The 23,369-nt window shown below is 41.4% G+C and overlaps 2 protein-coding genes across 16 annotated transcripts in view; both read right to left on the reverse strand.

Moving 5' to 3' along the window:
* The window catches only part of sipa1 (signal-induced proliferation-associated 1), a 35,949-nt gene extending 24,708 nt beyond the window's left edge, over positions 1–11,241 (reverse strand). For 7 of the 9 annotated variants that reach the window (XR_015037606.1, XR_015037607.1, XM_085797838.1 and 4 more), the window contains exon 1: positions 8,793–9,115. The gene's annotated coding sequence lies outside the window, so the exon portion shown is untranslated. Of the gene's footprint in view, positions 1–8,792; positions 9,116–9,821; positions 10,072–11,068 lie in introns of those variants that run through there. The other 2 variants (XR_015037608.1, XM_085797839.1) reach the window with 2 other exon arrangements.
* Positions 11,242–12,661: 1,420 nt separating this feature from the next.
* LOC146974466 (histone acetyltransferase KAT5-like) lies at positions 12,662–22,112 on the reverse strand. Of its 7 annotated transcripts, XM_085797847.1 has the most exons (17): positions 22,073–22,112; positions 21,925–21,991; positions 20,024–20,092; positions 19,767–19,903; positions 19,040–19,105; positions 18,772–18,954; positions 18,053–18,223; positions 17,883–17,960; positions 17,350–17,403; positions 16,862–16,927; positions 16,316–16,564; positions 16,126–16,215; positions 15,898–16,038; positions 15,718–15,811; positions 15,447–15,606; positions 15,253–15,334; positions 12,662–14,443 (listed from the first exon to the last, which is right to left on the reverse strand). In XM_085797847.1, the coding sequence occupies exons 1-17, from the start codon at positions 22,100–22,102 to the stop codon at positions 14,309–14,311; spliced, it is 1,872 nt and encodes a 623-aa protein (XP_085653973.1). In that variant the 5' UTR covers positions 22,103–22,112; the 3' UTR covers positions 12,662–14,308. The 7 variants fall into 7 exon arrangements, with proteins under 7 accessions (XP_085653973.1, XP_085653978.1, XP_085653975.1 ...); XM_085797852.1 differs by lacking the exon at positions 18,772–18,954; XM_085797849.1 differs by lacking the exon at positions 17,350–17,403 and having other exon boundaries at positions 17,883–17,957.
* Positions 22,113–23,369: the final 1,257 nt, after the last annotated feature.

A 23,369-nucleotide genomic window follows, 5' to 3' on the forward strand; every position in this document is an offset into this window, starting at 1 on the left:
TCTCAGTGTCGAGGTCAGCTGCTCGAGTGTCACCGTCTATCCTTATAGTTAAAAGCCGACTTGCCGATTTCTTAACCACAAGGTCTAAATCAACTCCCTAATAGTGATTGATTTGGGGAAATTTAAAGCCAGACTCAGTCTCACTCACATTATCGATTGCTTGCAACACTGTTACATACAAGATCGGGTTTCATCCCTGCTTTGCTACCGAATATGTGACTCTGCACTGAGCTGGTTGCAGTGCTTTTAAGAGACTAAATGTGTATTAATGTGACTGGATCTGATTCAGAGAACGAGTTAATTCTAATGCCCAACACTTGCTTTAGGCATTCTCCATCTCCCCCACTATGCAACCCCCCCCCTCTTCCCCTCCTCCTCTCCCCTTCACCACACTGCGGACAGTGAACTGGGCCAAGTCCAGAGGCTGCTAAGTGGATGGTACTGCAGCACTCTCTTTTTTTGTAATGTGTTTTATCTCCCTTTTTCATTCAAACAGTTTGCGAACGTCAGTCTGAGCTATTGGTCCCCACAGACATATAACCCAGCATCGCTGGCACCTGGGACTCAATGAGCCGATTAAAATAAAAAAAAGGGTGGAGGATAAACGTCAAGGTGGAAGGAGAAAGAACAGTTTTTTGAGGAAAAAAGAAATCCGCTATACTGATGTGAGCAATTTTCTCCAATGACGGAGACTGGCACTCATGCTAGTGAGTGCAACCATAAACCATGGTTTGATCCTGTCATTGATGATCATTCATTTCCCTGCTGTGCAAGCAATTCTGCACATATTTTTTAGCTTATATATTATGCATGTAACATCACTAGTTGTGAGACTTTGACTGTTGCTTTTTGAATTTTTGCTCTAATAATGTTTTCACAGCACCTCAAGGTGACGCTGACAGATACCAACACAGCAGCGACATTTAAAGAAAGTGTTGTCTGTTATTTTCTTCACGTACGACTGAAGCATTGCAATGCAGAAAATAGAGAGCAATCACGACACCTGTCCTTTTTTTTTAGTTTTCTATTGTCAGCTATGTTACTGCATACTGATGACAACTGGATCTTTTAAGGATACGGTGACAATGGGCTTTCCCTCTCCTAACATGTTGCTCAATGGGCTGTGTGAAAAAAATGTCTCAGAAAGAGGGGGGTGGGGGGGGTGATTAGCTCCAAAAGTCTGGAGAAAGTCTGGAAAATATTTCAAGTAGTGGAAATGTTGAATGCCTTTTCCTGCAAAAGGACCAATCAGCAAAAAGGGGTCAGTAAAATGCTGTCTTTGTCTGCATCAGCTCTGCTGTATGGCACTGTTGTTATGGTTGCATGTGGAGGTCAAACCTCCCCCTGGGCTCTACAGTAGCATACAGCATCATCTCCACACAATCAAAATAACTTTAATTTCAAGGAGAGCTGCCCTCCTTTAAATGTGCCCTTCAAAATTGAAAATAAGTCTTCTGCCTGATATATTATTAATGAGGCTGGGTGAAAGGGGGCGAGGGTTACCATGATGTTAATTATTCATTGGTTGGTTGTCCACTCTCGAACCATCAGGGATGCACCCAGACACACACACAAACCGGAGCTGATTAGTTATGAATCATATCTAAGTCTGTGTCTGACTTTTTTTTGTGTGTGTGTGTGTGTGCATGTGATGCTCGTGTCTTACAGTAAACCAAAATGTTCGAGGTCATCATCATGTTTTTAGTGGCGCCTGGTCCAGTTTCAGTTCTTTGTTTTTAGCTGCTTTCATAAGGAAATTAAGATCTACGAAGATAAATAAAACGAGCTGCTTCAGTGTAGACGAGTCACTGGGTGTCGGATCAGTCTAAGAAATCAGTGCATGTACATTGTTGTGTATTATTATTTTGTACCCACAGGATGCATAATCAGTGAACCTCCCCCCTTCAGTAAATGCAAAGAGGAAGCATGCTCAAAAAAGCTCCTTCTATAGTATTGTCCATATTAAAACCTAACTTCCTCTTTTGATAAATAGAAGAACCTAAAAGAGATGCAGGCCGACTCTAATACACAGTTTTAGGTGCTATTGTTTCTAACACAATCTACGTGCTGTTCTGCTACAGTAAGAGAAAGTACCAAAGTCAGGCTATTGTTTGACATGTTATTTGCCATGACATCAACACTGTGTGCTGGCAGAGCACTGCCACTTCCTGTGTATCTGAAAATACACCTTGTGGCAGGCCGTGTGTGTGTGTGTGACGCAGGGAGGGGCACAGAGTTTTCAGGCCTAAACAGGAGAGATGGTTTGAGTGCATGTGTGTCTTTGTGTGCCGACTCTATGAAGCAGTGTGCGAGCCTTAAAGATGCGGCACACTGTCCACAGTGACAGGAAGAGCAGCTGTCCCTCTGCGACCGCCATGTGTGTGCGCATGTGTGGGCGTGTGTGACAGGGGGAAAGGAACTGACCCTCAGCTTCATGACTGTATCCATTATGTCGAGCTCAACGGTTCACTGTTACCCCTCCGTCATCTGTGTGAGCAGCTCTGAGACGGAGGAAAAGAGCTTGTCCAATACTGCTTTAATAGCACTCTGACTGTTACCCTACCTTTTTCTACTTTCAGAGGAAGAGACGCTGACCTCCTCCGCTTCCTCACTGTCTCTATTGTCCATTGAAATATAGCTGAGTGCCCATGAAATGGCTGCGGAGCCACCGGTGCCCAAACTCATTCTCATTTCTCAGCTGAAAATCTTTGTTTATGGGGGCAAATCTCCGAAAGCTGTCTTCAGTTACTCTCAATAAGTAGTGCTTATGACTTCAGGGTAGAGCAGCGAGGAAAGGCCACCTCTAAATGGTCGCCATCAAACTTACAAGCTACGCTAGTTCGGTTTATGTCCATAATGATCTCAATGGACACAAATTGCTATCATTATTTGGAGAAATAGACTGCTGTCTCTCGTTGAGTGGAAGATGCAGCGCAGGCGTCGGTGAAGTTAGCGATCAAGATGAATCCTTTCTGCTTTTCTGCTAGTTCGCACACTTGTGACACAGAAATCAAATTACAGCTGTTATAAATTTCTGTGTGTGCTTATTCTTGTTTTTTGTATATTTATTTATTCCACCCTCTTTCCTTTTCTGTTTTTAATGGTAAAATTACTAATATTGATTGAAAGCTACATGACTGTCATTGTATAAGCATAAATCTATGTCATGCAGTTAAGTATGAAATAGGCTGTGTAGTGTTAGTGTTGAATCCAACACCACACTATTATTATTATCATCTGCTTTCCCTCTGCAGATTATAAAAGATCCAAAAACGACCAGTGTCAAAATGTGAAAAAAAAATGTTAGTTTTTTTTACCGTACACCTGCACTTGCTGTTGCTCAGCCTTCTTCCTTCCTGGTGGCCTTGTGTCATTTACACCAGCGTCTCTGCACCTTCTGACCTACATAAAAAAAAGGAGCAGCTTGTGCACTCGTATGCAAACTACAGTGCTGCAGAGAGCAGCTGATTCACCGGCTTCTCTGTGATGCTATGTGCACGGGCCCTTTACCTCTGTGCCTGTGGTTTTTTACGCTTGTGAATGAGAGCGCACGCACGGCGTCACCAGAAGACAGCTATGTGTCCTGTGAATTACTTGTGTGCACTAATGATTTGCATGGAATGATTCATTGAGCCATTACAGACACAACCTGCCCAATTTTAAAGTTTATCAGTGTTTGCCTGGAGCCACGACTATTAATTCTGCCGCAATTCTTTTTCTTCCACCAAGGTATAAAATTGACATATAAACGCTCTGACTGCGGGGCACATATTTGTGTCACACTAATAAAAAATGACCAAGAATAAGGGGAAAGTGCGGCAGAACTTAATTTCAAAGCAAATGTGAGGCACCCCTCGAGCGCCCTTCCCCTCTACGCCACAGAGGTCACGTCTCTGAGTCAGTTTCCTGTGTGCTGCCGCTCTTTGGCCCTGTTGGGGCAGACAGACATTACAGCACTGAGTGGTATCTGCTCGCATCGCTCTCTGCTCTCACTTCTTTACTCGCCATGTCTTTTATATGAAAATGAAACAGTTGAGGTTGCAACTTCCTCTCTATAGCTGTGTCAGTGTAAAGAGGCCCTTCAGTCGGAAATAAATGCGTTGATAATCTCTAATGTTTCGTGCACCGGCCTGAGAATAGAATATCCTTCATCAGGGTATTTTTACACTCCTCTCAGCGCTGGATGCTTTCTGGCTTTTTGATCTCTACATACTAAGTATGGCGATGAAGTGACGTGGTGCCAGCGTGAATGGCTGGTCCTGGTCTGCTTTCACTGGCTCTGAATACAATTGAGTGCACTTCTCCAGCAATAGCAGCACGAGAACAATGACAAAGAGCCATTGCACCGCTTAATGGTTTAATGTATGTGTGACATAACCGCGAGGGACATCATGATCACGGACAATGAGCTCCAATATTTTTTTTTTGAAAGGGGGAATTTCAGCACATGTGAATGTGGAGTGTCTCTTATTCATGTGGGCTGTTTTAAATATAACAGAGAGAAACATAAGTATTCACAGCAGGTGCTTACATAAACATGTCTCATGAAGACAGCAGCTTCCACATATTTTAGGACGATTACATCAGGGTTTTGTTGTTAGATACGCCTGACTCAGTGTCTCTCTGCCTCTACAAGGTACAATGATTATCACAGTATTCATTTAAATGGGTCTGAAACATAATTTGTCCACACTGATTATGTTCTTTGTACTCAAAAGAACCTCTTTCTTTGTTCATCCTTGACCTCACATTTGAACAGCTGTTGGATTTTTGTGAGGGGTTTCAACAGGATAATAATGATCGTTATTCCCATGTGTGACTTTGAAAATCTAATACAAGTGTTTTGTGCAGACAGTGGGTGTTGTAAAATCTTAAAAGACTTTCAATGCTACATTTCAGAAAGACAATAGTGGCTCTGTAGCCTGTTAAAACTTACTGGTTAAGTGGTAAAAAAGAAACCTCACAGAGTAATTTATCTCAGCTGTACAAACCTTATTTGTCAAATATGATATTTTTCTTTTAAATTTCCCCGTCCTTCCAGTCCTAGTATCACTGGACGGTTACAAACGAGCACAGAAACAGCCACGGACAAAACCAATGAGGCCTGATCACCAGGGGCCAGGTGACAACCAGGCACAAGCTAAGAGGATCCACCCAGTGGCTTACTCTGCCGGCATCCTGCCATCCGATGAGGGGAAGGCTCCGCCTGTCCAACTGCCTTCCTCGCTGAGCCCCCACAGGGAGCCTTCGCGGGGTGTAGCCATGCAAAATGGCTCCAAATGAGAGGAATGATATGATGCTGACTTAGAGCAAAAACAAAATCTGCCTGGTAACCCTGCAACATGTTCATCTCCATCTCTGAGTGAGTGAAAAAACAAAGCAGTCACTTTCCTGATATCCGTGCTAGATTTTGCACACACACACACACACACACACACACACATGGGAGGACTCTGTTTTGTGGTGCAGTGCAAACTAAACACACCTTCAGAGGTAACATCATTGCAGTTTGCATTTAAACCTGCTGATTGGTGACTGTTGTCAGCTTGCTGGAGCTGATGCTCTGTGGTAATTTCAGGAGTCACAGTATCTTTCTGAGCAGAAACACGACAAACAACGAGAGCCAAAGTTTAAATCCTGCAGTCAAACAGCATTACAAGACATTAGCCTGGATCTACTGACAGTGACTCAGTCGTATTGCGCATCTGTGCGATCCTGCTAACAAACTGTCATCATCATTTTTCAGCGTAAAGCACACAAAGGTTACTCACTTCTGCACCTGCGTTTGCAAGACAAACAATGATATAGCACGGCTCTCCCCTGCGACTCTCTGTATCTTTTTTATGATTTAGTTTCACAGCGATGATGATGATGATGATGATGATGATGATGATGGCCTCTGACGTCAGGTTACTGTACTGACATGAACGACGGCCGAGGGAATATTTAGGGATCATTTTAACAGCCCTCTCCTCTCTGCCGGACAGCGAGGACTGGGAACTGCGTCTGGATCCACAACATGACATGTATACAGTCAAGCTCTCCTGGCTCTTGCTTGGTGCAGGAAATAAAAGTAGGACGATCGATACAAGAGTCCCCTGACTCTGCTCCCCTCCTACTCAACCTGGATTAGTTCGAGCTCCACAGAGGAAAGCTCTCTTAGGAAAAGACACTCGGGGGTTGTAAATAATTGTACTAAAAATAAAAAAAAACTGAATACTTTCGCATATATGCAATTTTTTCCCCTCATGGACCATCTATGACCTTGGACAACAGAAAAACCTGGATTTACCCAGAGCTTCACATCTTAAATGTGTCAAATAACTGTGTCACCTCTACTGCCAGACTGAGGAGCATTACACCGAGACCTAATACATTCATATGGAAACTTCAACTTCAAAATGTGCTCATCCTAGAAGATTGGACCTGAAAACCATTAGTCAATTAATCGATTTTTTACAACTGATTAATCTCAGAAGTGATTTTTCAACCAAACGCTCCCTGGTTATCGCTCCCCACATGTGACGATTTGCTAATCGGCTGCTGTGTGGACAAACCGAGAGAAGCGAGCGGGTCAATTTGCGCTTTGTGAAAATATAATTTTCCACAATTTTCTATTCATTGATATAATCATCCGCAGATTTTACAACAACAACAAAAAAAACGAACTGCTCTCAGCCTCTCAGGACAAAACGAGCTGAAACTACTTGGCGGTAACAAGCAGACATGTAATTGTCATACATGTAACTGTTGGAGGTGATTCGATTACAGAAAATAATGAAAACCAGCTGGTGCTAATTTGCTAAACTACTTTACAAACTGAGTAAATTTCAATCAGTTTGACTGAGAAAACATGTTTCAGAAGCAAAGCCAGTTAATGAAGCTCTTCTTTTTTTTTTTTTTAGTTTTTCCAAGTCTTAACAGCAGTAGCAGAGCAATTTAAGGGCCATGATGTTTCACAGAGGGCTCGGTTATTCTGATATAAGCAGGCTTTTAAATTAAATTTTGTCTCTGTGCTCTTGCTCTATCAAATAATACAAATGCTATCCAAATTTAGGAGCTGCTCCCTTTAAAGTTACAGTGTATGGAGGTGATACTGGTGGTGTATACTGTAAACCGCAGCAGAACAAAAGTGGGCAGCAGCAGCAGAGTTGAAAAGGAGAAGGCTGCATGCACTTCATGCAGACACATTGAACTATGGGCAAAGTAAAACATGGTGGATTTCCATCCCGACCTACATTCAAAGTTGAGCCTGATAAATACAACAAAAACAACAAAACAAAACAAAACAGCATCCCTCCCTCTCACCGGAGACACAAACACACAAACACAATGGCATCAAGTCACGTCCACTTATCACACATCCTCCATCACGTCAGGCCCAACAGCATTCTATGATTTAAAATGCTAATGTCGACCACAGTGAACACCACATCGGATGAGGAACCATGCGGCTCAATGTAAATTAAATGGCCCGTCCTTTGAGTGCACAGGCTTATGTAAGCTGCTGCTGCTGCTGTTGCCTGCCCCCCCCCCCCCACCCCCCAACCACACACACACACACACACACACACACACACACACACACACACACACACAGCTCTCCATCCCTGCCTTTCTTTTCCCTTCAGCCTCATCCAGCCCCTGAAACCCAAACGTCTCGTAAACACGCGGCCCCATCCCAAATTAGAGAGTGCAGTGGGGTGATGGTGGGGAGGAGGGGCGAGGAGAAGGAGGAGAGGAAAGGAGAGGAGAGGAGAGAGGAGAGAGGAGAGGAGAGGGGAGGGGAGGCCTGACTCCCGCATCCCTCATTTTCTCGGCCACCTTGAAAACAACACCCCAATCCCGGTTGGTTGTGTCTTCTCCATTCCATCATTGTCTGTGCACACATCACATGCAGTGGTGTTACAATCCTCTTTATCCACACAAATCCCCCCCCTCTCCCCCTTCCCCCCCTCTTATAATGGCTTTTTTAGTCTGTGAAAATATGTATCCAGAATAAATCCTGCTCCTCTTTTTGTTCCTGCATCTCCTCTCCCTCTGTCTCTCTCTTTCATTCTCTCAGTGTCCCTCCATCCCTGCTGCCTCCCCTCCTCCTCCTCCTCTCCTCTCCTCTCCTCTCCTCTCTCCTCCCCTCCCCTCCCCTCCCCTTCTTCCCTCCACCTTGCCCTCATCTTCTGAGTCCTGCAGCCACGAGCAGCTCTACAGCATGAAGGTTTGTCAGCAGCGGCTCCTTCGCAATGTCATAACACTGTTTCCAAGACCATCCTGCCCGGTTTGCAGAGTGCAACAATGGAGAGAGACAGGAAAGATGATGATTGTGTGTGTGTGTTGGGGGGGGGGTGGGATGAGTGTCGGGAGATGAGGAGGGGAGGTGAGGGGGGGTGGAGGAGGAGGAGGGGGGGTGGAATGCGACAAAGGTTGCGAGCTGGATTCAAACCTACAATGTCGCGTGTAAAATGCAACGTTACAGGGCGACCTGGGCTCAGTGAGCAAAACGCATTTTACAGAGCTGACAACAACACAATGGGCAGAGAGGCAGAGGGAGGGCAGCAGGCTGGATGGTGATATGATAATGCCGAGCCATTATTTCACATCCTCCATCGCTTTCATACATTGTCTCCTGTCGGCTGGATTGTGTGAGCATATGCATGCCTCTACAGAGGTATGTGGCATAGACGCTCGTGTCAGATCCGTCCATCTGAATTCATTAACAGCAGAAAAGAGGACACACACGGGGGAGGCTGGAATGTGAATTCTCCATAATCTCAGCACAGAAAGAAAAGGCTTACCTCCACATTTCAGCTCTGCTCGACCCTGCCTTGTTTCATCCTGTTCCTCTGTGCCGACTCCCTCCCCTTCTCTCCCCATGACAGCATTTTTCTGCTATCTATCTCCACGCTGAGGCTCTTTCTCCTCCTCCTTCAGTTCCTCCTGTCTGCTGTTCTCTTCCTCTCTCCAAAAATAAAATGAAACGGCACAACATACACACACTCACACACACTCACACTCACACACTTCCCCGATCTCTGTGTCTAACCAGCTCCTCTATTCTGTTGTTAAAGTCAAGAGGCAGGTTGATTTGTGCCGTCCTCCTCCCTCTTTCTCCCTCTCGTGCTGGTTCTATTCCATTCACATCACACTAAAGCCAACCCCCTCTTTCTCCTCCTCCCTCCCTCTCTCTCTCTCTCTCTCTCACACACACAGCTTTACCCGGCCTCTCTCTCCTCCCCCCTCCTCGGCTCCTTGTCAAAGAGGTTGAGGCAGCGACGGACAGCAGCGGCCGAGCTCTCTGGGTCTTAAACTGTAATTCAACAACATGACTCACTGGCAAAAGAATGAATTTAAAAATTCACTCAATAAAATACCGAGGATCCTCGTGTCACACCACCATGTGCATTAAGCAGAAATACGGCAGAGGACATGCTGATGCAATGTTGTATCAATTCCTCAATCTTATATTCAAACTAATCTCTTCGCTGGATTAACATATTCATGGAAAGAGGCTCTTGTGATATCAAACGCACTCATTTAAAGTCTCATTCTTCCGAGTCAAAAAACTGACGTTGCTGCACATGAGAGATAAAGGCTCGAGAGCCGGCTCAGGGGCAAAAGGTGAAAATGTCTGTGTAATGTGTGTTTGTGTGTGACAGTGTTTATTTGTAGAGACCTAGTCTGTGTACTCCCCAAACGTGGTGGTCAGTGTGAGTCCAAACCATAACAAACAATCAACCTGCTTCAGAACAATGAGAGCGCAGGAGGGCAACGACAGCGCTCAGCCTTTTCCTTCCCCAACAGCCACTGTCTGTAAAAACACATACCTGTGAATTAGGATAAATCATATGATGATGATGCCCGGGACAGGAGAAGAGTCATGCTGCTTTAACCTCCACTGCAGCACAGCCAAGTGTCCGGCACCATCCCCCTAATTACTGGATGGAGTCTCGTCCTGGCCGTACCATATGGCTGTGTGTGTTACCAGGTCAGCGGCTCTGGTCTGGGGGGGGTGGGGGAGGCGGAGGAGGAGGAGGAGGAGGAGGTGGAGAGGCCTGCGTTGTTGGTGGCGTGTGTCTTGAAGAGATAAGAAAAATAAAAACAGGGGCCCTAGTTGAGAGTAGCTGAACAGTTTTCTTCGAACCAAGCAGTGTGTGTTCATCGGTGTGTGTGTTTGACCTGAGTTTACAGCCTCGGATTAATCTGAGAAAATATTAGATATTAAAAAGAAACCAACACAAATATCTAACAGCTCATTTTCTCACACAGAGGTGAATTAGAAATGTCAAATATTCATCCCAAGTGAAATGTCACATACTGTATTTTCCATTAGACAACATTGAGTCTAGAGAAATAAATGATAAATATAAAATCCAAATTTAATTTCTGATTGGCCAAAGATTAGGCTACATTACATTACATAATGCACGTATAGTTTACATCTAATTCCTTTTCTAGATGACCTCTGGTGTGAGCAGCAGTTTGGAAGACAACTCAGACCATCATGAATCACCTATAAATCACACACCAGAGGTCATTTTGGAAATAAAAACAGTCGGTGCTACAGTGACACCGTGTGGAAAGTTTCCACAAAAGCCTCTTGTGGTGCTCACAGCTCTGCAGAGAAACACCTGTTCACAAGGAAATAAAGACCAACACTTTGTCCTGAAGCTCGAGCCAAACGCACAAACAAAACACAAGAAGCTTCTCTGACTCATCATTTCTTAATTTCCATGAATGATTTGAACCATAGATCATCATCATCATCATCTTCACCACCTCAGTTATAGCTGATAATATAGTTATTGCGTGCAGTGACAACAGCACAACAACAGTGCACATTAAAGCTGCAACTAACAATTATTTTCATTACCAGTTAATATTCTTATTATGTTACTGACTAAGGGCAATCAACATTTTCTAGGACCCACTGTAAAATATTCAGTTTACTTGACATGCGAAAGCAAAGCAAGAAGCTGAAACTGGAAACTAATGAACAATGGAAAGAATGTTTTGCTTACAAATTAATGTGTTTTATATTTTCTTTGCGGGTGTTTATCTGAGTAGAAATCACCTGAAGCCAGAATATAAAGCCCCTGGATATCACTGGTATAGATGATACAGATTCTGCCACTGGTCAGGAACCAGGATGAGGAAATGCAGCCTGGAAAAAAAAGAAAAGAAAAAAAAAAGGGATGTTGAATTCTGGTGAAGTTCCTCTCTGTCCTCATGAGAGCTGGTGTGGCTCTGCCAGGTGCAGAAAGAAACTGGGTGTGGTGTGAGGGGGAGAGGCAGAAACACCCACAACTCAATCCTGACGTGCAGAAATGAAACAGCATTTCATTTCACCTGAAAACTGCAGATTCACTTCTCGCACGTCAGTATCTTACGAGGTACAACTGCTACAGAAACGCATTGATTCAAACCGAAACTAAACTTTAAAACAATCGCAGATGATGAAAAAACATGCATGCAATGACACAACCTGTGGTAAAGAGTGAAACAGAGGCCTGTGTGCAGACTGTTTGCTTTACCTCACCGTGTCGTGTCCAGATGTGAAGGTGTTGTGGATGTGGACCAACAGCTGCAGCGTCGACCTGCTCCTGGAGAAAAGTGCCATTATCGACCCCGGCGCGCGCTGCCTTCAGGCTCCAAACATCCACAGCTTGAGATCATACTCTGAGTTATTTAATCTGGTAGCCTGGGTTACCAACATCTGATCCTGTGCAGGTGTCCATTTGTTGCTCAGATCTACTCAGGCCTGTAATCCTATCACAGCGGTCAGGTCGCACTATTACATTTAGATTTTAACAAGGATGCCCCCCTCCCCTCCCCTCCCCTCCCCTCCCCTCCCATGCCCGATTTCAGCCTGTGGTCTGAATTTATCTCGCACACACAGGAAAGGAAATGTGTAATGCTGCCCCCTGGTGGAAAAGGGCTCTATAAACTCTGTGAAACTACAGTTCAACGTGACAGTATTTCTGGCTGGCCACATGTAATGTTATGAATTATATATATTGCAGTGATTTTTGCCTATGTAAAAATACTTTTTTGTTTTTGTAAAGAGGAGTTCAACCTAAGTTTGACGAGTCACCCATAAGCAATTTCAATTTTTCAATTTCAATTACACTTCACCAGTGCTCTGACGATTGTTGTAACTGTATCTTCAGCATGTGCCAATAAAAAATTGTGTCTATGAAGAGGGTGGTGCTGAGACCTTTTGAGCTCAATGCTCTGCAACTTAAGAAAACACAAAGACACAAACAAGCTACTAATTCAGAAAACAATTTCATCAACTTAATAGTGTATGCAAAACCTCACAACACAAGAGAAGAGTTTCCGGGGACACAAACAAGTGAGGGACTGTGGGTCTGGCTTTGTTCAGGGCGTCTTGACCTGTTCATGATGTTTGAAAATGAGGTGAGTTTGTTTGGTGAAGTCAATCTAACAGTTAGCTGGTTTGTCACCTCTTTGTGTCCATGAAAACACTTGTGCATTGTGCTGTTTTTGCAGCATGTTTGTGTATCTGTAGATGTTGTGAAATTGATAAAGCCGTTTCTGAGATTCTTGTGCCTTTGTGTCTCTTGTAAAGTTGCAGTGTATTGAGCTCTTGGGGCCACCGTAGGGGTGAGATTCATTTTGAAATTCATAAATTGAAAACTTTAAGTGGTTTTATGATTTTTCTTTTTTAATCAATTCGACAAGCTTTTTATATCAAATGTTCAAATCATACTCTCGACTGTGTTTCACATAAAGGTATACTAAATAATTTCAACGAGCTAAATTCAACATCCTTTGTGACATGTAAACATAAAAAAAAACACAAAATGAAAGTAAGATATCAACATTTAGGTCTTCTGTTAATATTGTGAGGCCTGTTTACATTAAGTAAAAAAAGAAAGACAACTGTACACAAAATTTACATTCCTCTAACAGTTCAACATGGCTTCTGTCTTTTTTGTTTTTGTTTTGTTTTTTTACAATCAGCTTCAGTATGTACAGTTACAGGAAACATGTTTAACTGGGAGAATTGATTTGTCTCATTGCACGTTGTGTACAGATGATCATGAAAGGGTGTGATCTGAGAAAAAGAAATATTCACCTGAATGATCACAAAGAGCATAAACACTTCTATTAAAAATATACAGAAATGAAAAGCAGTGCGACTACTGTAAAATGTTAACACACACATACACACACACACTGACCATGTTGGTTCTTGCAGCTGCAGGTATTGATGTCTAGTTTATTTAAATTTTTTGTCTGCATCCAGATAGTTTTGAGTGTTTATTTAAATATATTTACACTTAAATAAGTGAGCCATATTTCACCTCGAGTCGCTACAAATAACCTGAAGCCGATAGCAGGGAACTTCTTGCACATTTCTGCTCTCCTTGTCAAACGAGAGACATTAAAATTCAGGCACTCTGGGAGAATCACAATAAACAGATAAAATACTATCTGTATGTAGACACGAGAATTTGTATGGACAGGCTATCTAACCTCCACAACACGGCTGATATATTTTTATTCCACGTATATTTCTCTGTTAACACTCAAAAAAGTAGAAAGTGGAAACAAAAATTTTGGAGTGTTGTTCAGACACTGATCAGTTGTCTTATTGTTATCTCAGGCATTTTCCATCAACTTGAGTTTCTTAAATACAAATTGTAAGAAAGCTACAGTGATTTCTGTTATACATAAATAAGTGTGATGACAACATTTTACTTGTAGTTCTTGTGGAAGAGACAAAGAGTGTGGACAAGAAGACACACAGATATGTTTGTGGTGGCCAAAGTAGAAATGGAAAACTTCCTTTTTGAATATAAGGACAATAAATATCCTTTGTTCTTACCAAGAAAAAATGAAAAAAGTCATTTTTTTAATCTAAAAAACCCCCCATCTTCTTTTCTTTAGGTCGTCTGTACATTTGCTATTTCAGGCTTTAATCTACACAACTAGACAGACACCATATCTCACTTTGAACGCACCGTTTGGTCATAAACCTCTTTCTCACAGTAGAAAGTGTGTTTGTTTCTGAGGGATTCTTTGTGGCATCGCTGTCTCTCTTTTGTCCTCCTCCTTTGTTTGTGTGTTTCTTTTTTAATATTCACAATATATGATGCATATTCACAATAAAAGCGTCTGCTTCTCGTGACAATTCATGTTCTTTGTTTGGGTCTGGTTTCAAAAAGGTTGTTGAGGTTCTTGATGAGACAAAAAAATCTTTATCAAATCCACTGCTTGCTTCAAGTGTGCGATCTGGCAGTTGGGGGGAGGGAGGGGTGTGTGTCCTGTGAACCAGGCTGGGCCTCTACCACTTGCCCCTCTTGCTCCAGTCTTTGGGTGTGAAGTGAAGGCATTTAGGATCTATGCGCAAGTGTCTCTTATGCATTGCTCTTTCATGCCCGTCCACAATGTCCTCTGAAAGAGTCAGGATGTACTGACCCTGGGTCCAAGAGACAAGACACAGTCATTTCACATTCTCTACAGCACAGACTAAAACAAATTGATGTTTCAAAATAACATTTCATCCTCGACCACTTTACCATCAAAGAAGTCAAATTCTTTTAATTGTGTCTTACATCTGTCTATTTTCAAAATCATTTCCCCCAGAATCATTTATTTAAAACCGATCAACAGAGTACGGCTTTAAACATGTTACATCACATCTGCCGTTTGAATGCATCTCAATGGCCTTTGATTAAAGAAAAAAAATCATTTTAGGCCCACAGTACTGTTGTAAGTGCTGAATAAGTTCCAGAAAACAAACTCAGTTAGATGTGACCACTGAGTTCAAGTTCCTGCACTGCAGAAAGCATTATTATAATATATTGTAAATTATACATAAAGATTTTATGATTCAGTGGGGTGCATGAGAATTTGTTCAGGTGTGATTGTGGTTGGGAGCTTTTTCATAAATATGACCAGTATTATATTTAGTCCATCTTCTAATAACCACTGGGTATGTTTCGTCACTGGCTGTGGCATTAACTGCATAAGGCATCGTAAGATTTCACCATTTTATCATCCATTAAGGAAATGCAAGTCTGGTGAATAATGAATGATTGTGTTAATGTCTTCAAATAAAAACTGAGCTTCCTCTCTCAGGGTAAACTCAATGTTAAGACTTCATGGATCACATTTTCTTTAGTTGCCAACTTTTATCCTTTTTTATTTTAAATGAAGACACTTGGAAGCAATTTTAGATGAAATCATAAAATGAAGAGCCGTTTGCAGGCAGCGTCTGTTTCTCACCTTGTAATAGTTTATCAGGTTGAGGTACTGAAGTGTTGAAATGACATCTTCTTTCTTTACACTTGTGATCTCGCTGATCTCACTGAGGGAAGGAGAAAGAAAAGTCAAATGAAGAATGAACAAACTATCAAATTCCTGCACTGGAAATAACTGTTGAGTTGAGCGTTAAAGATTAAAATAAAATGCCAACATACTTGATGGTAATCTGCGGCCTCTCTCCATTGTCAGGTTTAAGGTCCATGAGAATTTCCAAGATGGTCTGGGACCAGTAGGAGCGATAGGACAAAAGACCGAGATCAGAGAGCGGCTTCTCTGGAGTTCCCGTCTTCCCTTCGACCTTGGACAGCTCATAACCTGACAAACAAGCAACGTGAGCAGATAATTAGCACAGGTGAAGTAGACAAGGAAGAGAAAATGTGTCAAACGTACTAATATCTATTGAACGTGAGCAACAACCACACTTACTGAACTCAATGAGCAGTTTGCCGTATCCTCTCCGCTGGTACGGAGGCAGAGTCAGGATGCAGGCCACGTTGTAATCTTCAGTCGACTCTTTTTCCTGCAAATATAAATGAAACTGAGTTTGGTTTTGTCGCTATCAGTGAAGTATACACACTGTACCATGTTATTGTATACTGTGCGTACCTTGGAGAAGTAGCCGACTATGTGGAAGCCTTTGGAGTCGTACTCCGTCATTACATAGAAGAGGAAAGGGTCCGTGTCATAGTACAAGGTTTTGTGATCCAGGAAACACTTTGCAAGTAAACATAGGTTCTGGGAGTAAGTCTGGAAAAATAAAACCAGGAATAAATATCAATCAAAACTAAATAAAAAACAGTTAATGTTCGGAGAAAAAATATCCATATTACTGACTTTGTTTTTCCTGCCGTCAATCTCAAAAAACGAGATGGTGCCTTTGCGGTAGATCTCGTTGCCTGGAGGATGTCTCAGGTTACACTTTGTCTGTCAAAGATGATGATAGACACAAGAGGATGAGAAATATCTATGCAGAACAACATCTTCAGCTTAAGCTGGTGGTGACACACTGGTGCTTCTTTCTTACCAAATGCCTCTGGAGACACTTGAGGCTTTTGAGGTACTTGAGGCAGAATTCACAGAGGTAGAGGATGGGCAACGTGGTGAGCTCCTGTGGGTACGGCGAGAAGTACCAGGGTTTTAACCTGTGGCGTCCTAGCTCTATACACTCGATGTTCTTCATCCGGGTGACGATGTCGTCATGGCTGCGGTCGGACACCAGACTGCCCGTCATGCGGGGAGCGGTTGGGATGCCATCCGAACTGTCCTGAGAATCCTAGCAGTAAACAACGTGGACATTAAACACATTAACCACTCCTGCCGTAGCTATTTTATTTTAAACCAAAATCTGTGTGATCAAATTAAGCACCTTATGTTGTAATTTATTAATTTTTAAACATTTAGACTTTGATGAATAATTTATATCACTATAAAAATGGTTGATTATGTTATCTAAAGGACTAAACTTGGGTCAGAGGTAAGCAGCACCCCTATTTTATTGGACCCACAAAGGAACAGTTGAATTTGGACAACACCACACAATCAATTGGCAATAATAGGAAATAAAACAAACCTCTGGTGGTGGTGGTAGAAAGACACTGGCACTTTGAGGTTTGTTATACTGCAAAACCTTTATCATCTGGCAGAAAAAGACACAAAAACACAGGCTTTTAGAAACTAAAGAGGGGAATAAAATGATTCTTGTTTACACTGAACAGTTTGGTTAAAGGGGCAGACTGAAAGCACTACAGTGTATCATTAGTAGTTGTGGTACATTTCAGGATGGGTTCATCAGTAGATAATAATGACACATGATGAATGAAGCGTGAGGAAAAGACTAATTAGATCAATTATTTAAAGTGAGTTTGACAGACGTCTTTGTTTTATACGACAAACTCTGCAGCCACTGTCAACTGAGATGATGTACGAACGTTGTTCAGCTGCAGCAACGGCTTCATTCAGTAAAACAGTTGAGCTGCTGCTGATGGGTCAGTGGCTTGATGGACTTGGTTCCAACTCTGATCTGCAAGTTTTGAACATCAGGGCAAAATTTGCACGTACCGCAGCTTCTGCATTGTTCCTTTCCGGCTCAGAGTGTACGTCCCTCATTCGTTTCTATGAAAAAAAGAAAAATCATTTGTTTCTATGAGAGTCCCTCTACTGTTTTTTGTTCTCTGACCCGGAGAGCAACAAGTCAGAATTTTGATTTAATTTATTTGTAAAGCCAATTTTAAAATTTAAATGATACTGTTACTTGCGACCACAGAACAATTTGAAAATTAGTCCGGAGCCCATTAATGAACAGTGAAAAAACAATAGATTCTTGAACAAAAACAAATATAAACATCCACACGCTGCAGTTGGGAGTATGGATGGTATGAAATTAACTGATCATAGGTGACCTGATATCTGAGGTAAACATTGATTACGACTGGAAATGCCCTTTAAATGACTGCTATGAATTAGCTGCCATGGCTCAAAGTGAAAGTGGGTAAAATCAAGCAAAACTAATCAAAACTAAAAAAAACATTGACATTTGTAATGAGAAAATAAAATCCAGAGTGTAGAAACAGAATCAGAGTTAAGCTACAGACCTCATCAGCTCCTCCACAGTTAGCTTTCCTCTTCCTCCCTGGCTGAGCGGGGATGAGTCGTCGAGCGGTGCCGTTCTGCTGCTACACAAACATAAGAAATACACACACCAATTATACAAGACATAAATTCAAACATTTAAGAATAATTTTTAAAAAAGGATGTTCTTTACTGTTGTGAGTGAAGCGAGCTGGTCATGGTCTTCACGGGACTTAAAGGTGTTGGTTTCCCTCACAGCAGGAAAAACAGACGCCTGAGAGGCTTCAGCTGAACTTGGCAGGGAGGGCACGGGGGTGGCCGGGGGTACCTGAGTCGCCAAGGGGACGGGCTCTACTTTCCTTTTCTGCAGCAGACAACAGTGTTAAACATGCTGCTCAAACCACACACACACAGACCAACACGTCACTGAAATCTGAATTTTTGTCTTCAAACAACAATTTCTATTGGGTAAATTTTTAAAATAGAACCAATGTAACTCTAAAAGCTGGGTGCTCTAGTCTTAGTTCATAGAGAAGTGCCATCTTAATATCACCTAGAGTTTGTTCACTGATAAAGAGCCAGGTTAAACCAGTCCAATGTAAACTACACCCCCATTTAAACCTGGTATTAAGATGCATTGGACACGTCAGCTACAACTGCACTGAGTTGCATTGTAGCTGAGAAAAAAAAAAACAGTCTTCAAAATAATTAAAAAGTGTTTTACTTTTCCCCATAATAAAATGCTAGCTGGCACACACCATCAACTTTTCACTTTTATCTCAGCTGTGCCATTTCATTTGATAGTTATACATTTGCTAATTCAAGATAATTCAAGATCATCAAATCATCAAATCATCAATCTTCAGCAGTACCACACAAGAGATTACAACACAGAAAAAAAATGCCAGCTACCTTTAAAGATTTGAGGTTGAAATGAGGCTTGACAACTCCAGTACGTACACCTGACATACATTTGGATACATTGTGTGTTAAATCACTTCCAGATTTGATCTGCACGACTGGATCATCTTCTTCTTTTATTGTGTCATGGTTGTTTATATCTGGATTTCCATGCAGTTCAGCATGGCCCGACAGCTGTATGATCATACAAGATGCATGTTAACACCAGGTCTAAACAAGGCCTCAGTCATTTCTGGAATGGGTTGAATTCAAGTTGTACCGGTGTGGGGAGGGTTTTGCCTCTGGAGGGAGTTGTGGCAGATTGGTTGAGATCTAGACTCTTCCTCTGAATTGAACGGAAAGGAAGAGAAGGAAGGGGTTAACTCACATTCATGTTAACCCTTGGGACAATACTGTATAACCAATTAGTGCTCAGTGTAGACACACGCTAACTAATGTCTCAAATAATAACAAACACGTCGATGAAATAAACAATTTCTGTGCAGGAAATTTGACGAAATGTGAATGAAAAAAAAAAAGAGGAATGAAAACAGACAATATGAATACTTCTTAAAAATTAGAAACCCTATAGCACCCATCCCTAAAATGTGTTTTCAAAAATAATTAAGTAAAGTGTTGAGGCTGGGTACAATGTAAAAAAGAAGAAGAAAAAACATATTGAGAGGCAGTAATACGTTCATTTTTGCCAGTAAAAAAATTGTTTGTTCAAATTTATGACACTGGGAAAAATCCATATCACAGTAATAAAGCCTGGCTACCCAATATAACACCTATGTCATTCACCTAAAAAAAACTACAACACCTAAAGCCATCTTTCAAAATGACTAAGTTATTGTTTTAGCTGTCAAATGACCTTGGGATCTAAAATGTTGACTCATTGTATACAATTCTGCTTTAACCATGGTTAAATAATTCAGACAAACCTCATTGTTGTTATGTTTGGGGGTCTGAGAGGAAACGTTTGGTGGTGTAACATGTAACCTCACCACTTCTCTCTCTGGTGAACTGGGACGGGACCCTGGAAGACCGTTCTTGGTCGGGGTTTTAGCTTCTTTCTTAGGGAACTGCAGCTTCTTCAGGTCCAGTCTGTCGGACGTGACCCACTCATCCAGGCGCTTGTTGACTAGAAACACAAGAAATTTTACACAAACTCACATTTGCTAGGATGCATTATTCAGCCCACACAGTGACTTCAACAGTTAAACTCAGAAAGACAACCAAGATGATCACGTATTATACTCACAGTCGATGTAGTGGACATAGTAGAGCTTTCTGGAAGAGACTTCTTTCACACTCAGAATCTCAGCCAGTGCTGTATGAAAGGGAGACAGGTCATCAACATCATGTCTTCACCATCATGCTCAACAATATTTTGGGTTTCTGACTGTTGCTTGGACAATTTAAGTTGCCCCAAGTCTTGGGTCAGCTCTACAAAATTTTGATGGCAATTTTTCAACAATCTTCTGACATCTCAGAGAGTAAACAGTGATTTGAAGAATTAGATGTTCAGTTTTTGGGTCAGTGACAAATAAGGGCTGGAAAGATGAGCAATTAAGAAATATCTTAAAAAAAAAAAAAAAAAAAAAATTTAAAAGCATGCATCAGATTTGTTACTTTTTAACAAAACTAAGACTGAATGCCCCTGAAAATATCAAAGGGTGTAACCACAAAAGAATAATAAATATTAAATATTTTATCCACCTACAGTGGATTTAAGTGTACCTATAAAAAAAATACCTTCATCTGAAAACATGACATTGAAATGGTAAGGGCAATACTGATCAGGACATATCCTAAAAACACTGCTTCTTTCTGGCCAAATAATGTGCGACTGTGTAGTCAGATTTTTATGAAAAAGTACCACATACACAACTTGACATTGGGTTGCATCACGTCATTGACCCTTTTACATTGTGTAAAGGTGGAGAGTCATTTCTCTGATCTAACCTGCAAAATCACTTAAATAAATAAATTCTTACTGGGAACATCTCTTTTTTTCCATATTCATACAGACACAAATACTTCACCACCAAATTTAAGGATTAAATGTCACAATACTAAGTCTGTTACGATGCCATGTGAAGAAAAGTAAAATGACGCTATGTGTCAGTTAGAAAAATAAAACCAACCAATTCTAACTGACTGTATTGTTTTCTAACTCTACACATTTTGCTATGAAAGACCTATAGGCTACCTCTCTTTTATTGCTCATTAAATGCTGTCATCAACTTTGAGTAAAACCAAGTTCATGCTTTTCTCAGAGCAAGAAATACTGATTGTAACAGTCTATACCATTTCACGATAAATATTATAACAATGACCAAAAGGGTTTCAATATCTTTGTATTTGACTTCATGGATCATTCATATTTAATCAGATAATATTCAAAATCTCATCACATTAAGTGCAGAAACAGCTAAAACCGCTATTTGCATTGTAGGGAAATATATCTGAGGCAGTTTTTCCACTCCCAAACCTCTCAGGCTCATTTCATCATTTTGCCAAGATAATCAATAGCAGACCCATATGACACCTACCACTTCTGTATAACTTAGTTAACTTAGATATTATGCATGGGTAGTACGACAACACAATTAAAGACAGTCATTTCAAACCACTTCAATTCAGTGTGCAACTGTTTTCATGCACTATTGTTCCGATGTTATCTCAACATCACTACACACGAGAGAAACTTGTGTAAATAAATACATGAAATGAAAACAAGAGTCAACCACGAAGATTTCAGACCTGAACTTGACATTTATAAGTAAGCCAGTCTGTATTCACATTCACACAGACCGCTATTTCCCTTGAATATCTACCCGAGTCGTTTTGTAAACAACAGTGAGGTGTCACATGTATTTCACCTCGTCGCTCCCAATAAACTGTATTATTTTATCAAAACGGCCCCCGGGAGTAAAGCTGGTTAGCCTCTTTCTGAATCTAACACTGTCTTAGTTAGCAGTCAAATTAAAGTCATCCACCGTGTACACCTGCATGAGCCCAGGCTGTGAGTGTGATGTTTACGGTGCTTTAACCGGAGGCCGGGGAGCCCGATCACAACAGCTGAGCTCCGCCAGCATTAGCATTAGCATTAGCATTAGCATTAGCTTAGCACGGGAAAAACAAGCGGACAATACTTACGCCATTCGTCCTCGTGTTCTTGGTTTTTACGGAGAACCGGTAGGCGACAGCCCTCGACGATCTCAACCTGTAGAACAACAATATGCCAGTTTACACCTAGGGACGAGTCAACGTCTCTAAAATAAATTAGCATCTTTCGAGAACCTACCGACGATGCGTTGTCCGCCATTTTCGTCATCTGTGAGAGCAACGGCAGCGACGGCAGCAGCAGCAGCAGCAGCAGCAGCAGCGGGGTGTTGTGGGAAAATGCCGGTCCACGTCCAAGACGAAACAAAGAGCAAGATGAGTCTCGCTGTGACGACCGGAAATCGGAAAACCAACACGGAAAAGACGCGGGATGAACAATGAAACTGAGAGCATCTGATTTTTAACAATAAAGGTAACAACATCTACAGACAAAGCAAACAACTATCGAGACAAACAGACAATAAATAAATAAATAAATAAATAAATAAATAAAATTATAGGAAAATAAGTTCTACATAAACGTAATAGCCATGATCCAGTGGGTTTACTATTAAAAACAAAAGCATTTTACCCACATTGGTCTTAAGGTCTCTGACATTTGACACAAATTGACACGAGGGCCTGGAGTTCTTAATTTTGATTAATCCATAATATATTCAGGGTTTAGGCACATAGCCCATAAGATCAACAGCTTCAGTCTATACCCTTTTGATCATTCAAAAACCAAAAGCAAATGAATGTAGCTATAGGCTACGTCTGCATATTATTTGCACATGAACACATGATGTGCCTAAAGATAAAAACTGACCGCAATAACTAGATTGCTAGTAAGACTGAGTTGATACAGATTACATAATTTTCATTTGAAAAATGTACGTGCAATTTCTATTTATTCATATATTTATTTAGACTATTTCAGCTTTTTAAGCTTTTTTAACGCTTACGTCTAAGTCATCAGACTTGGAGTGAACTTGATCAACTTTACCCTCCAGCACTGGACCAGATCTTTAACAGCTTCATGACTCTCCTTCTTTTCTATGCTTATTGCATCACTGGGAGCTGGCTGCAGCTTTGGCAGAACTTAAACTATTTTCTACATAAAGACGGTCATCTTTTTTCTAAGAAATGACAACACTGTTGCACAGGCAGCCAGAAAAACTGGCCCATTCATATCTCTGCCAGCTCTTCCTGCTCAGACAATTTTAACCAGTAAGCACAGTATAAACAAAGCACACTGTGTGAAAATGTAGTTCTGGGTGTTTAAGAACCTGCTCTATAATGTTCATACACAACTGCAAGTCATATAAATCATAGACTAAAATATTCCTGCATTATTTTAAGGAACAATCATGCACATTTCTTGCCAGCAGGGGTCCCTGTTGTCTGCAACCTAATCTCTCATGGGGAAAAATAGGGTTTGAACAAAATGTTTCCTACATGTCTCTAAATGGAAATTGAGGCATCAGTTAGACCATATG

The sequence above is a fragment of the Trachurus japonicus genome, chromosome 14, assembly GCF_045865225.1.
Source record: "Trachurus japonicus isolate A0001 chromosome 14, Traja_1.0".
Taxonomy (NCBI): domain Eukaryota; kingdom Metazoa; phylum Chordata; class Actinopteri; order Carangiformes; family Carangidae; genus Trachurus; species Trachurus japonicus.

What these genes read in the sequence shown, in the direction of transcription:
- LOC146974466 (XM_085797847.1), bottom strand. Translation starts at nt 22,102, where the DNA reads ATGACGAAAATGGCGGACAACGCATCGTCG. An exon ending in GTTCACCAGAGAGAGAAGTG is followed by an intron (nt 19,106 to 19,766) that starts GTGAGGTTACAT and finishes CGTTCAATTCAG; the next exon opens with AGGAAGAGTCTAGATCTCAA. An exon ending in CAAACTGCTCATTGAGTTCA is followed by an intron (nt 15,607 to 15,717) that starts GTAAGTGTGGTT and finishes CTTGTTTGTCAG; the next exon opens with GTTATGAGCTGTCCAAGGTC.